Here is a 16,900-nt window from a genome sequence, read left to right on the forward strand (position 1 = left end):
TCATTGCTGTAGTTCCAAAAGTTAGCAGAATCATTTCTCAGCCAGTCCACTACCAGTTTAGAATCACCTTCTATGACTAAATTAGTGGTATTAAGATCAATTGCCCTTTGAGTAACGGCTGAAATCTCATCTTTAAGAGAATCACCCACTCCGATTGGCCCCGAAAAAAGAGCAATTATCACTCCCGCCCCATTTCTTAAGACACCCCCAATACCTGATAGACCCGGATTACCCATGCTACTTCCATCAAAATTAAGTTTAACAAAATCACTAGGAGGAGGAGTCCAAGAAGGTAAGGATGTGTCTTTGATTGGAGCTGAACTTGCAATTTCCTTCCAATTTCCGAGCAAATCATCCACTGAAAAGTCTTTAAAAAGAACTAAAGACTTCAGCCAATGAACCGCTCTGATCTGAATCAGCTCCAAAATTTCTGGCAGTCTTCTTTCCCTATCTGAGAAAATTCTCCTGTTTCTTTCTTCCCAAATGGTCCAGCAAACAGCAGCCTTGAGACATCTCCACATAACTCTTTCTCTTTTTTTTCGACCAACTAAACAGGGAAGAAGCAAAAAGGCTTTGTACATCTGGTGGAGGAGACCAACTGCGTCCAAACAAAGATTAACACCACTTCCAAATGTTATTTGTTACAGAGCAGGAAATCAGTAAATGGCAACTAGTCTCACCTTTAGCCTTGCATAGAACATACCAGTGGGGAGATAAACAGCTCGTAGGCCTTTTTCTCTGAAGGAGACCACAAGTGTTAACTTTATCCAGGATTGCTTCCCAACAAAAGCTCCCAACCTTTGGAGGAATCGGTTTGCACCAGACTTCCTTTACCGGAAAAGGCTGCCCTAACGGACCCATTGGATGAACTAAAGCTTTGAAATAAGATGCACAAGAAAAAATTCCAAAGGCTGTTAAAGTCCAGACCCTTCTATCTGATTTAGAGGGATCTAAGAAAACACCTTCTAGAATATTGAGAAGAGACAAAGTACTATTCAGTTCTGACTCCCTAACTGCTCTTCTAAGACCCAAGTTCCACTCAAAACCTGAGGAAGCTTGTGAGGGCACCAAGAAACTGAATATAGGCATATTTTTCAGATTAGACAAGGCAAACAGAGAAAGGAACTGATCCTTCAAAGGAGAATCCCCAACCCAAACTAATTCCCAAAATTTAATGAGGTTACCGGAGTGCAAATCGTACCTCGTCCATGGAGTGAAGAGAGGCAAGGAAGCTTGAATAGCTTTCCAAGGAGAAGCTCTTGTAGTCCTAGCCGAGATTCCAACATCCCATCCATTGCTTGCGAGCCCATGAATTGTATCATCCGCAATTGGACATTTGCTCAAACAGTTGTATGCTAAATTTCAAATTCCTAAACCATTTGCAATCACCTTCTTCACAAAAGAGGATTGTATCATCCGCAAATTGTAGATGAGTTAGGGGAACCCCATCCTTGCCAACTCTCCAACCTTTTATTAGATTCCTCGAGTCCGTTCTAGAGACTAGTCTTCCCAAAACATCTGCTATCAAAGTAAACAAAATTGGAGATAGGGGATCTCCTTGCCTTAAACCTCTTTGTTTGCTGGAACACAGCAGTCGAAGAAGAAGAGAAGAAGAAGAGGAGAAAGTTTGAGAATGGCGGCTCTAAACCTTTCAGCCGACCCTACTATCTTATATATATGTTTATCACATAGTGTTACATAAATGGACTAGAATGCCCCTGATTAGTGATGGGACACCTAGACAAATAAAACATTAAACAAGTTTAGGCCCAATAGCTAAGGCCCAATAACTAATGACTTAAGACCCAACAATGACTAACATATACATTAAATCAGCCGAACCAACACTCCCCCTCAAGCTAAGCATGGATGTCAGTCATGTTTAGCTTGCCAAGTAAGTCCAAGTCCTTTTGTTAGCACATCTGCAATCTGCATCTTAGAAGGAGTATAAGGAATGCAGAGTTCCCCTGAGACTATTCTTTCTCTAACGAAGTGTCGGTCAATCTCAATATGTTTCGTCCTATCATGTTGCACTGGGTTATTTGCAGTGTTGACGGCAGCCTTGTTGTCACGGTACAACCTGAGAGGACACTCGATCTTTATCCCGAGCTCACTAAGAAGGGTCCTAAGCCACAGAAGTTCAGCAACACCATGAGCCATAGCTCGATATTCAGCCTCTGCACTTGATCTAGCAACCACATTCTGCTTTTTACTCTGCCATGTAATCAGATTCCCTCCAACAAACGTGCAATACCCAGAAGTTTTCTTGTCCCCAATAGAACCGGCCCAATCTGCATCAATATACGCTTCAATTTCAATTTTATTGTGTTTTTTGAGCAGAATTCCTTTTCCTGGGCAAGTCTTCAAGTACCTAAGAGTCATTTCCATTGCTCTCATATGAGGGATCTTTGGAGAGTGCATGAACTGGCTGACAACATGTACAACATAAGCAATATCTGGTCGAGTGAGAGACAGATATATCAACTTTCCTACCAGCTTTTGGTATCTCTCTTTATCAAGGTAGTCCTCTCCTACTGATTCCTGTAGACCATGGTCTGTTCTATTGGAGTATCTGTTGGCCTACACCCCATCATACCTGTCTCTTCTAGGAGGTCAAGGACATACTTCCGCTGACATATATAGATGCCCTCTTTTGACCTAGCAAGTTCAATCCCAAGGAAGTATCTCAGATAGCCCAAGTCTTTGATCTCAAACTCAGAAGCCAGGAACTCCTTTAATCTTTTTATCTCTTCCAGATCAACCCCAGTAATCACCATATCATCCACATAGACAATGAGTGCTGTAAGTTTGCTATTTTGTTTCCTTATGAACAAGGTATGATCTGCCCCACTTTGAGTGTACCCCACTTTCGTCATAGCCCCACAAAGCTTCTCAAACCAAGCCCGAGGAGACTGCTTAAGACCATATAATGCTTTCCTCAATTTACACACTTTGCTATAAAAAACATAGCCTGGTGGAGGATCCATGAATTCCTCTTCATGTAGATCGCCATTTAGGAAATCATTCTTCACATCCAATTGATGTAGCTCCCATGAGAAGTTTGTAGCTAATGACAATAAAACTCGGATTGTGTTGAGCTTCGCTACTGGAGCAAAGGTTTCTTTGTAGTCAATCCCTTCCTTTTGAGTAAACCCCTTTGCCACAAGTCTGGCCTTGTACCTTTCAATGGACCTGTCCTCCCTATGCTTTACAGTGAACACCCACTTGCATCCGACAGTGCTCTTCCCTTCTGGTAGATCCACTAATTCCCAAGTCCTTGCTTTCATTAAGGCTTTCATTTATTCATTCATAGCCTCTTTCCATCTTGGGTTAGACATTGCCTCTGAGTACCTAGTAGGGACATGCACGGAGGAGAGAGCAGACACAAAGGAATAATAATGAAGAGATAAACGTGAGTAAGAAACAAATTCAGCAATGGGATGTCGGATAGTACAAGAACGGGTAGACTTACGAAGAGCAATAGGGAGATCCAAATCAGAAGTATGTGATAAGATTACTTGGAGTTGTTGAGACAGGTTGATCCGAGTCTGATTGGTTGCTGCCATGAGTTAGAGGGCCCTTTTTCCTTCTGTTGTAGGTGATTCTTATATCTTTTTGTTGCTTACTGGAGTCCTCAGTAATATTTGCAGCATCAAGAGTGGTAACAGGCACAATGGGAGCCTCACTAGGTTCACTTGGGATGCTACAACTAGGAGGATCAGGAGGAGAAGATGGAAGGCCCGGGGCAGAAAGAGGCACAAAAAAGGAGGGGGAAGAAGAATCTTCTTCCATCCCACTAGTCTCCCCCTGAAGCGGATTCTGGGAAGAAAGAAAATAGGATTGAGACTCAAAAAATACCACATCTTTTGTGACGTATTTCTTCTTGGTGACGGGATCATAGCACTTGTAACCCTTCTGTGTAGGAGAGTACCCTAGAAAGATTCCTTTCGTAGCCCTAGGATCCAGCTTGGTCTTCTTTGGATCCTTTACATGTATAAAACATACACAATCAAAGACTCTAGGTGGAAGAGGAAAATCTGAAAGATTAGGACAGAGGACCGAGAAAGGAGTTTTCATACCCAACACCTTGGATGGCATCCGATTTATCAGATATGATGTGGTAAGGACTGTTTGAGACTAGTAGTGCTTGGGAACCTTGTGCTGAAATAGTAAGGCTCAAGCAGTCTCCAATAGGTGTCTATTCTTGCACTAAGCAACCCCATTCTGTTGAGGGGTACTAGCACAAGATGACTGATGTAGCATGCCAACATCCTCCATGAACAGGTTCAAGGATCTTTCAAAATTTTCAGTAGCATTGTCTGACCGGAATTGCTTAATCTTCTTGTCAAATTGTGTTTCAATCATTTTACAAAATGCCATGGTTATCCGTGGCATTTCATCACATCCTTTTAACAAGTAGATCCATGTGCATTGTGAGTAGTGATCAATAAAACTGATAAAGTAACGAAAGCCATCAACAGAAACAAGAGGTGAAGGGTCCCAAACATCAGAATGAACCAAATCAAAAGGAGCTTGAATTTCATTACTAGAAACTGGATAAACAGTTCTACATTGTTTTGACAACTGACACACTTCACAAACTAAACTTTGACTTGAAATACCCTTGAATAATTCAGGAAACAACCCTTCTAATGATGAAAAAGGTAAATGACCTAGCCTAGCATGCCACAAATGTAACCTAGCTATTGACTCCACATTATTCTGACTACTAGCAGCAGATGTCTATAAGGCCGAACTGATGTCTGCATCAAAATAGTAGAGACCTCATACTCATGACAAAAGGTTATGCTTCAGTTCAAATTCTAACTATTGCTCCCAATTGTTCTCTTCATCAATCTGTCCTGAAAGACACAATGAGTAGGAAAAAAGGTTATGCTATAGTTCAAATTCTTGGTAAGCTTTGAAATAGATAAGAGTTGGAAGTAAGATTGGGAACATGCAGAATAGATTTAAGAGAGAGGTTCTTGCTTAGGTCAACCACCCCTTTCCCAGAGATGGTGGAGAGAGAACCGTCAGGAACTCTCATCTTTTCTTGACCAGACAATAAGTGATAGGAAGAAAATAAAGAGGACATATGTGTCATGTGGTTAGTTGCACCGGAATTAATAATCCAAGAAGTAGAGTCAATAGAACTAGTTGCACTAAAAGCAGAGACAATACCTGATCTGGAAAGGGAGGTGGAAGCAAGAGAATTAGTCCTTAGATGGGTTAAAGCCCAGGACTTCTACCTCATCAGAAGTGAAACCCAAGGACCTGGATACAGAGGAATTAGCAGTCTGTCCCATGGGACAAGAAGCAACTATTGATGTGTTCTTTGTGCTATCACCACTGTGACTAGTAACAAGGTTCCCACTTGTTGCTTGACCCTTCTAGTGTTTCTTGTCTTTCGTCAAGGCAGCTGGTTTCAGATGAGGATAAAGAACCCAACTCGTCTCTTTTACATGCCTTTCACCTCCACAATGAGTGCACTTAAGATGCCTCTTGTCTGAATACTTGTTCCCCTTTTGATTTGAAGAAATCAGGGCTGAATGTTCAACAGGCTGTTCAGCTGGCTGTATTTGAGTGTCAACTTGCATCTCTTTCCTCCTAACCTCTTCATTCCTTACTAGATAATAAACATGATGTAAATCTGGCATTTCATCCCTTCCCAAATTTGAGACCTTATGCTCTCATACATTGGGTCTAAACCAGCCAAGAACTTAAAGGCTCTACCCTCTTCAATTTGTTTATCACGCCTCTCCTTGTCTTTGGCATTCTTCCAATCACGAATAAGGTGGTGATCAAGCTCTTCCCACAGTTCTAGGGTTGCAAAATACATTGCAACTGTCATATCTCCTTGTCTCAAGGCAGCAATTTCTTGGTTTAGCCTATAAATTCTAGCATTGTTCTTTCTCTGTCCATAAGTTTTAGACACTTTCTCCCAAATCTTAGCAGCAGTGGATAAGTGTTGAACAGTCCTGGCTACTCTTGGACTGTTACGAGTCATTGAAGCAAACATCCAGGACACAACAGTAGCATTCTCCTTACGCCAAACTGCGTACTCCACACTACCCACTTTAGGTTCCTTCTTCTGCCCATCTAAATAACCCGTGAGTTCCCGGGAAGTAATGAAGAGCATGGCAGAAACAGACCATTCTCTGAAATTATATTCATCCAACAACACACTGGTGATCTGCAAGCTGTGCAGATTTGGATTCTCCAGATTAGGAGACCTCCCACCAGATCTATTATCCCTAGAAGACATTTCCCCCGATATTGAAGACATCTCCTCCCTCTTACAATGATCACGATTGCAAACTCAGTACAAAGAATATTGTTTCAGACTTACCGAGGTTGTTACAGTCTTGAGAACTCGTAACAGATCTGAAACCAAGAGCAACCCACCACTGCACTGTGCTGACTTCTGTTGGGCTTTGACTTCTGCTGTCGTAGACTGTAATCACCCCTACAACCTGTACTAGGACTGCTGAAATCAGTCCTACCACCTAGATCTGTTCCACACAGATCTCTCTTAGCAGCCGAATGGCTACTACCTGCTGTAAGGAGTCTAGTAGGGCATCAGCTTCTGGGACAAACTCCCCTTGGGCCCTACAACCAAGGGAAACCCTAGATACAGATCTTGCTGTGTTCTACGGTCAACCCTAGGGTTTCTTCACAGCGACCAAGATAGAGAAGAAAAAAGAAGAAATAGATAAGAGTAGAAAAGGTGGCGACGTCTGTAACCAGGAGATGGATTAATGCTCTGATACCATGTTTGCTGGAACACAGCAGCCAAAGAAGAAGAGAAGAAGAAGAGGAGAAAGTTTGAGAATGGCGGCTCTAAACCTTTCAGCCGACCCTACTATCTTATATATATGTTTATCACATAGTGTTACATAAATGGACTAGAATGCCCCTGATTAGTGATGGGACACCTAGACAAATAAAACATTAAACAAGTTTAGGCCCAATAACTAATGACTTAAGACCCAACAATGATTAACATATACATTAAATCAGCCGAACCAACACTCTTAGAGCTGGGAAGAAATCCACCACTGTCCCATTCATCAAAATAGAGTAATGACAAGTCCTAACACACCCCAACCCCACTTACACCATCTCTCTCTAAACCCATAGCTTAGCATTACCTGAAGCAAAAATGAGCAATCCACTAAATCATACACCTTTTCTAGGTCCAGTTTACATGCCACACCTTTCTTTTCCAATCTTTTGAAGTCCTCCACACTTTCATTTGCTATTAGAATTTGGTCAATAATCTGTCTTCCCTTGACAAAAGCTCCTTGGTTAGGTTCAATGATATTGGGGAGGACTTTCCTGATCCATCACTTTTGCTATGATCTTATAAAGACTTTTCACCAAACTGATTGGCCTAAAATCTCTTGGCTGAATGGCTTCACTCTTCTTGAGAATTAAGGCCACAAAGGTGGAGTTCAAGCCAGGATTAATTACACCCCTTCTATAGAATTCCTCAAATACTCCCATGGTGTCCTCCTTTAGTATATCCCAACAATCCTGGTAGAAGGCCAATGTGAACCCATCTGGACCTGGAGCTTTTGAGCGGTCCATAGAGAAAACTACCTCTTGGATTTCCTCCAACTCAAATTTTCTTTCTAACCAATGTCTCACCTCAAAATTCAATGTAGGCCATTCAACACCTTCAATCCACACTCGGATTTAGAGGCTTCTCAAAAATTGACCTAAAATGATTTGCAAAAGCCTCTACTATTTCATTTTGATGAACTAAGGTGGCACCCTCCACCTCTAGCTTGGAAACGAAAATTTTTCTTCTTCTCCCATTTGCTAGGGCGTGAAAATATTTTGTGTTCCTATCACCCTCATTGATCTGCTTACTCCTTGATTTTTGCTTCCAGCTAATCTCCTCTTTGATCAAGATATCCTCCAACTGCTTTCTTAAATTCCATCTTAGTTCCCTATCTCTTTTCTCTATACTCCCATCTTCTTCTTTTCGACCAATCTCCTCAATTTAGTCCACAATAGTATTCTTCCTCTCCTCTATCCTCCCAAACTCAACCATATTCCATTCCTTAAGTCTCTCTTTCAAGTATTGAAGCTTCTTATGGAATCTCATTCCTTTCTACTCCACTCTGGGGTTACTCTCCCTCCACCAACCCTTAACCTTTTGAACAAAATCCGGGTGTGTTAGCCACATTTTTTCAAACCGGAACTGAGTAGGGCCTGCACTCCTTAGTGTCTCATCACTGATCACTATTGGCCCTTGGTCTGATGTTACCCTTGGGAATGCTCTCAACATCAATCCACCCCAATGTTCTTCCCAATCTAAAGAAAACAAAATTCTGTCCAATTTGGAACAAACTGGGTTAGCTTGGAGGTTGGACCAAGTGAACTTACTATGCATTAAAGGGATCTCTTTGAGCTGGAGGGTGTCCACCGAACTATTAAAGCTCCTCATGCTAGTTGTCACCCTTTGTCTAGAATTGTTAATCTCATTCATGAACCGAATTACATTAAAATCTCCTCCAGTACACCATGGTCCCTCCCACAGCCCTCTAATATCCCCCAATTCTTCCCATAATTTTCTCCTTTCTCAATAATCGTTAGTCCCATATACATTCATGAGCACCCATTCAGACCCATCCTCAACTTGTTTAAACTTTACAGAGACTGCAAAATTTCCAATGAGCTCCTCAGTCCCCTCTAACACCTCATTCTTCCACATGGTAACTATTCCTCCTGACGATCCCCATGACGGAGCAGCTTCCCATCTAATACCCCTAGCCTTCCATATGCTTCTAGCCCATCTTCTATCAAGGTCTTTTCTTTTCAACTTTTGAATAAGCGCTATATCTGGGTTCAGCTTCCTAATGACCTCTCTCACTGTTGCGCTTTTTCTCGCACTTCCTAAACCCCTTACATTCCAGCTAACTATTTTCATTCCAACCTCGCTTAGGAGAGACCCCTTCTAGACCTTTCTACTTATGCCCTTTTCTTCTTTCCCCTCTTCCCCCTAGAGTTTTGTCCCCCTCAACATCTCTCCTCAGTCTCTTCACTTCCGTTAACTTTCGCTTCCGAACCTTACTTTTCTCCTTCTGTTTCTGTAAGAAGACTTTCAAACCGTTGGGGTCCTTGAGTTTACAACCTAGTTTCCCCACAAAATCCGCCACCAAATCCTTCATATTCCTTCTTTTTTCCCCTTCGGAACCATTCTTGGTTGGGGTCGGTACTTTTTCTTTATCCCTGTTTGTTTCTGCCTCTTTTAAAACCTCCCTTTCAAAGTCGTCCAAAAAACTCATAATGATCTCCCAGATTCTTTTCTCTCTCTCTTCTTGTTCTTCTAAGTCTTCACCTCTTTTAGTTCCCTTCACTACCCTTCTCCTTGAGCACTCCGCACTATGTTTCTCATAGGCTCTCGGCTTTGTGTCTGAAAGGAATCTGGCACCAAGGACACAGAGCAAACATCAGTACTAAAAACCGAATTGACAGGGTTACCTGAGTTGTGATTTTGAGGAGGAACTGGTATTTGATGGGAACAGACTAGCAGCCTTCCAGCTTTAGAAGAGAGGTGTTCAACTATCCCTCTATTTTGAGTTCTAGTTGATAATAAACCCGGCCACTTGTCAACACCTTGATCCCTTCCCACGACTTGTTTATCCCGAACTGGTACATTCTCCTCTTGCCTCAGCCTGAATTGATTCCTTACTAAAAACCTGTTGTGGAATATTTGGTAGAGGTGTTTCTGTGTCTAGATTTTGATTAGCCTCCCCTGCCATCATGGAGTGCATATTCTCTTCTTCTGGAACTGGTCTAACATCTGAAGCTGGAACTGATACATTCCTTCCTCTGTCATCAGCTTCATGAAACAGCAACTGAAATAACGATGCCTCAACTTCTTGGTTCTGAACTTCTGCTTCCCCTGAACTCTCCAGACTACAATCATCATCTGATTCATCCTCACCCTCTTCCACATCTTCTACGCAGTTCACACAACCTTCATCTTCCTCCTCTCTTTCGTCTGCATGGTGCCTTTCATACCTAGGTCTTTGTCCTCACTGGACGAAGAGGTCGCACTGACACCAGGGATCTCCTTTTGAGAATACCAATGTAAGGGCTCCTTCTGCGAACCTGAAGCTACAATCCGTGGTGGAACTTGATCGCAGTGCCCTGAGGAAGACGATGATAGATCCTTGGAACTGTCTATAGGCTTCTTCCCCATAACTCGACCCATGTGAGAAATTAAGTTATCATGTGATTCGGTTTTTTCCTGGCTCAGCCCAACCAATGTATTGGGTCGGTCTAACAATAAGGCACTTGTAACCTGGGCCAGCTCGGACCTTAGACAGCTGCTTCGCATAATCTTCGCCATGTCAACATAAGTGGCTTTCCCCCTTTTGACTTCCTTTAGTTTAAACCGAATTGAATTAATTTCCAAATCGGGTTTAAATGCTTTTTGATTTTTTGATTTTGGCTGTTGAGATGTCTTAGAGAGGACATGTACTCCAAACATCCACATCATCGTCTTCAAGCTTGGCTCCCTCCTCCCACCAGGACACTTCGACTTCTGAAAGTACCCAAGCTCTGTTCCACATCCCATCTGAGAGGATGTTGATCGATCAAGGCACTTCATCAGGCTTCAGTCCTGCGATTTTGATTTTTGCAGGAGATAAGACTGACAAATTGCAATCCACCATCGCTCCTCCCAACGCTTAAACTATTTGCTCGATGGACTTTTCGTTCAAGAGGTGAAACGGAAGTCCCACAAGTTTAATAAAAAAGCTTCCTCCTGAGACGAATTTTTCATTGCACAGAGGGGTCCAGTTTTGTATTTGGATTAATCACTTGCCTGAAGCTATGGTTGTGAACCCCACCTTTCTGTTTCCAATTTCTAAGATAGCTTTTCTATTTTCGAACGGGATAATTGTTGCAGAATCTTCCACTCCTAGTTTCTCCACAACTAAGTCACAAATTCTTCTCCAATCTGGTTTTTCTTCCTTCACTGTTACCACCAATCGATTTTCCCAATCCCCCCTATCTACTGGCACCAACAGTTTTCGAACTGATTTTTGCCAGTGTAATGGCATAGTGTCAGGTTTCTGCAACTGGCACTGTGATAATCCGACCCCCTTCTCCTCGCTCCTTGTTTCCATTCTCCCCTCAGACTCTTTCTGCCCTTTACTCCCTCCAAGTCCTCCATTGATAACGACAGGGCATGCTTTGTCGGACTCAATCAAGAAAAGCTGTAACTTCTCGGTTGAAGTCCTCCACCCTATTTGCTTTTTTCCCTCCGTCACACAGACGCTCTGTTTTCTATTTGCATCGAAAGATTCCAAAATAGTAATATACCATCCTTTCAAGTTCCTTTTTATTTCTGCTTTGTATTTTTTCTCATCGACTATCATAGTGTTCTTCCACCCATCTTTCTTTAGGGAGAAAATCACACCATCTACGAAGCCTTTAAGCCAGAGTACTGTCTCCTCTGCCAAAACGATCATAGATCTTCCTTCTCTAATCTTCAAGATATTCTTACCTGCCAACCTCCCTTGTTCAAACAGCAACACTTTCGCTTCAATGGCAACCTCGGTTCTCCAATGCTTTATCTTCTGAAACTCTTCCATTGCTCAATCCTTGGATGTCTGAACATCCTTAACAAAGAATTTCCATTTTCATTAATTCTAGAGAGGAAATACATATAAAGCTAAGTATCACTTCCCAATATTAATATCTTGTCAAATTTAATTAAACTTCTAATATATACAGATTTTTTATAGCATTATATGTTACAACATAGCATTTTAAATAATTCATCAAAAAAAAACATAGCATTTTAAATATTTTAATTGTTGTATATAAAGTATATTCTAGAGGTGTCAATGCAATATATGATGTCATATCAGGTAAGTGTTGTGACTGATACCAGTATGCTTGGCATGTACAGGTATCTAGGTATCATAGGCTAGAAAACCGGTAAAAGTAGGAAGGAAAAATGTAGCAGCAAACTTGGCTCATGAGAGGAAAAGTGGAAAACATTAGTCTTGTGATGTTCATAGCAATGATTTAACTTTACATTAGATTGTTAAGAAAGCCTAGTATATTTTTCATATGATAGAGGTAGTAACATGAATATATCTATATATACATTATACACAGACATAATGTTAATAGCTTATTAGAATCTACCATCTTGTGCATATCACAGAGCTAGTAACATAATTTGATGTTCTAGGAATTGCTTTATCTTACACTTCATGTCCACGCTGAAGCTTGACATCCATATCTATTTTCATAGATTATGGGTTACAAGTGATTTAATTTGGGTCTTAATATTTTAACTGTGAGTGCATACATCATCGTTCTGTTCTTTCTTTTTTTTCCTTCTTTCTTGTTTTTTTTTAATTAATTTTTTTCCTGATCAGTAGAATCAATCATTGTTGATTAGTCATCTTCCTTGATTGACATTATATAATATGACATTCTAGATCTTTTATTGTCCTAACATATTTATTTTCCTAAAATGTGGAGTTATTTTCTTGATCAGTTTTCTGGGACTTCAAAACCACTGGGGAGTAACTAATTTTCTTCCAATTTATAAAAAAGAAGAGGCTATAAAATTTGTTCCCAGCTATTGCTTGTTGTCTATAGAGCCGGGTCTGCTAGTGCATGCTTCTTTTTCTGACTTGGTAAGATGCAACAAGCAGTAGTTTGAGCACTAATGTGTGAAAGCTGTTGAGCTAATTGGTATTATGTTTTACTTTTTGATAATTCATTAATCAGGACTGTTACAAGCATCTCAGAGAGGCATGAGATGCAGCCTCACTATTAAGACTTTAAGAAGAGATTACATCCAACTAGAGAGAAAGAAACTATAAGCAATTACAAAGCAGCCTAAAATAAAGAATCCCTGTTAACCCCTTGTTTTGCAAGAGACTCAGCCATCTCATTTGCTGATCTTCTTACCTTCGGGTTGTTAGAGAAACATAGGTGGATTTACTGTAGACTTATACTGATCATTAAGAGCAACATTTCAGAATTCAGTCTACAATACCTGATGGCTTCACAATTTACCTATTCTACAGAAAATTGATTGAGATGAAAATGTCTGATTAGGAGTGGACAGACAAGGTATTGGTAAAATATTCAGATAAAAATTCTATACAGCATAGTTAAACATAGTAAAGAAATTTAGGTACATTGTCAATAAGTAAGTACATTTATATGATTTTAGAATAGTGAAAATTCAAACTGGAAAGAAGAAATTGATGCTAGCCTGAGAATTTAAGGGACCAGTGGCTCAGCCCTCTTGCATCCTTGGAGAAATTTTTATAGTTGATTGAGTCTCTTGGTAACAATACACATCATCATCATCATCATCTAAGCCTTATCCCAGCTATGTGGGGTTAGCTACATGAATCCTGTTTCACCATTCCTTTCTGTTCAGTTCCATATCCATTGTTAAATAATGAGTGCTAAGTCATTTCTTACTACTTCAACCCATGTCCCTTGTCGTCTGCTCCTAGCCTTTCTAGTCCCTTCAACTTACAATAGACCACTACATCTTATGGATGCTACTGTGCACATGACTAAACCATTTTATTCTACTTTCTCTCATTTTATCACCTATTGAAGCTACTCCTAGGTTCCTTTAAGTGACTTCAGTTCTGAATATTGTCATTGTACAATAAAGGCTATAAGCAAAGTCATATTTTTAATAGGTGCAATGTGTTTTATTTATCAAAAATGGAGGATGAAATGTGTTTCTATGTTGAAATCTTGAGAACATCGGAACTGATTGAAAATGTGGGCACTTTCTCCTGTTGATACATGGTGCAAATAAAAAATAATTCCTAGCAAGAGAAAGTTATAATTGAGTCACTTGATAATGATATACAAAATGTGAAAGTTAAAAATAGTGTAAATTCCAAAAGCCATCCTGAATATTGTCATTGCACAAAAGGCTTGTAAAGAAAAGCATTCTCTCTAATAGGTGCAGTGTGTTTCTATGTTGTAAAAGTCTTGAGTACATTGTAGCTACTGTTAAGAGAACCTACCCAAAGGTAAAACCATTTTTCTTCTGGATCACAGGTCACCGGTTCAACAGGCTGGGTCAAACTAGTCAACCGGTTGACTTGTCATCCTTTATATATAATTATATAATATACATATATACATGTATAATTTTATTCTGCATATAATATGTGTATTTTTTATTTTAATTTTAATTTTTATACTAAAAATTAAGATTCAAGGCCAGAAAAGGCATTTTTTGGCAAAAATTGGGGCAGGGTGCCTTTGGTTCCCTGGTTTTATGAAACTGGGACTGGCTCACTGGTTCCTTAGTTGTAACAACTGGTTGGCTGGTTATGGCCAGGTTTTTTTCAGCACAGGTTTGGAGCCTGATTGAACCTGCCAGTGGATCGGTTCACAATTTTCTGGTTGGACCAGCTGGTCTGGTCCGGTTCTCTAACAACTGATTGGAACTGATTGATAATGTGAGTACACATTCTTGTGACGAGTGTGGTTTGTAAAATAAATGAAATTTGGTGAAATTTTCCTGAAATCACCTCATTTTTCTAGGGGCAATATATCTCTGATATATTGCCCATATGTTAGCTATATTTCAAATTTCCTTGATAGACTATACATTTCAGGTTTAGTATTTTGGAATATCATTGAGAACTTTCTAAAATTTCATTAAAATCATCGTATTTTTTTTTTAAATCTTTTCCTAAGAGAACAAAAATGTAATTTGTTATTGGACAATTAGCTTATTGTTTTAATATGATTTGCTTTCTAAGTCACTATAATTCAAATGAAAAAGAAAAGGCCCACAACTACAACAAAGGGTTCTCAATCTAATCAAAACATATAACAACAAAAAAGAAAAAAAAGTTAAAATGGCAAATAAATGATGGAAATCTTCTCTTATTTGATTTTTATAGTTTTTTGCTATGGTTTGTTGAGCCCTAAATGTGTAATTATACTTCTATTGATTTCTTGAATGCTTATTAGCTAATTCCATGTTTTTAGAAAATTCCGTTGATTTTTTAGATTTTCCAAATGTCTTAGCAAAATCAGTGAAATATCCCTGAAATTTTCCCAACTCTACATGGCAAAATGTCGATCAGTATTGAAATTGCAACCACGAAGATGTGTTACATTGAGTAAAACAATGTGTCTCCTATAGATACATCATTCTATTTTCATGGTCTTTTGGTTTTGAATTGATTTTGACTTTATTTGCTTTATGTCATAAAATGAAACTCGTAAGAAACTTGTTTTTTTCTACTATATGATATTTATTGATGACCTGCTGGCTGATATTGGAAGTAAATGAATCCTGTTATGGTTACCCTTTATTATCATCATCATTCTCATTTATGATTAAATGGTTATTTGTATTCTTAGTGTTTGTTAGTATGTCTAGTCATCAAATAATGATTAAAGTGCAATATTCCCTCTAATATGCATATCTTCTTTTCAGTCTATCTTACCTCCTTCCATGTCCGATTATCAAAGACTTAGGTGCAGGGTGGCCTTCCATGCACTGCATTTTCGCCCAGAAATTCAGGCACTAGGGCATCGGATGGTTCAGAGGTAAGTATTTCATTTAGAATGATATCCTGAACATCCTGATGAACTTACCAAGGCTAACCTTGTATTTGTTAATTTCTCTTTATCATAGTCTTTAATGTTTTTTTTTTTTGATAAATTAATAAAAGATAGAAAGACAACCTGTAAAAGAAGTTTTGATCCCTTCAATATACTAAGCAGTTAGATGATGTGGCATTCAATGAACGGAGGACCCAAAATGGCCCTTTTTCAGTGCACCCACATCTAACTTTTCTCCAATTACAAAATATCCTGAAAGCTATGATACTCAGATACCTGTATGTGTCATGTACTTGTATTGGACATGATATGCAGCCAATAAGAAACCAGATTATGCATGAACAATTCTATATATACTCTAGAGCATTTACTTAAAATATGCAAAATGGTATATTTTAGAAAATCATGGTATGAAGAAATCTGTTTATGTTAGAGATTTAATTAAACTTAGCAAGACATAAGTCTTGAGAAATGATATTTAGCTTGAAAAACTAGATATAAAACCATTGTGTTCATATTATGTGGGATTCCTATATCCTTGTCTAGGATTTTTTTTTGGTTTGAAATGGGGAGTCAAATCCCTGTTTCCTATATCTGTTTCCATGTTGGTATGCGTATTAGGGATTACTGCCTGAAGTATTATAATTTTCCTGCCTCTCATAGGAAAATTTATCTCACCCTTTTGAATGTTTTTCTTTTAATCATGGTATCGTGTATATAAGGAATAGGTTTCCTAGTTGATTTGTTTACTGAACTTCCCCTAAATGACCCAGAAATCTTCCACATGGCAATTTATTTTTAGGCTCAAAAGGAGTCTCATGTTCCTTTTCCAGCCTTTTATTTATAGAAAAATTTTGCCCAAGAGAACATGCAAGATTTTCGCAACAAAGCTTCCTTTGCTGATAATGTTCAAATTAAAAATAAAAAGACACTGATGGCAACAATGTGACTGGCCAAAGCTTCAATAAAAGGTTGGATATAGGCTTGATACAGACTTTGGAACAAACCACATGGCTAATCTGGTGGTTTCCCTACCTGATGGGCAGTCTGGATCAGCCATGGGATCTCTCTACATGGCAGAGACAGAGTTGTGTTGTGCTGGGAAGCTCCCTACGTGATTAGATAACCTTTTTCAATATTTTTATATGCATTTTGCATATTTTGTTTAGAAAGCTCTCTACTTGACCTGGTTAGAAAACCTTTTTTTCAAATTTCTCTGTGTTATGCAAATTATGTTTAGATGTCTGAATTCTTTTTTTTTTTTTTTGGATCAGCAAGAAGATTGAAAATTATA

At 39.3% G+C, this 16,900-nt stretch overlaps 1 protein-coding gene across 4 annotated transcripts in view; it reads left to right on the forward strand.

The window, feature by feature from the left end:
* Positions 1-16,900, forward strand: part of EDA30 (O-fucosyltransferase family protein) — a 53,430-nt gene that overhangs the window by 16,482 nt on the left and 20,048 nt on the right. For all 4 annotated transcript variants that reach the window (XM_088972120.1, XM_088972117.1, XM_088972118.1 and 1 more), the window contains exon 7: positions 15,479-15,591. In XM_088972120.1, the coding sequence (XP_088828246.1) occupies positions 15,479-15,591 (113 nt within the window). The remainder of the gene's footprint in view (positions 1-15,478; positions 15,592-16,900) is intronic.

Source organism: Nelumbo lutea, chromosome 2 (assembly GCF_056320005.1).
Source record: "Nelumbo lutea isolate HS-2025 chromosome 2, American lotus-T2T, whole genome shotgun sequence".
Taxonomy (NCBI): Eukaryota; Viridiplantae; Streptophyta; class Magnoliopsida; order Proteales; family Nelumbonaceae; genus Nelumbo; species Nelumbo lutea.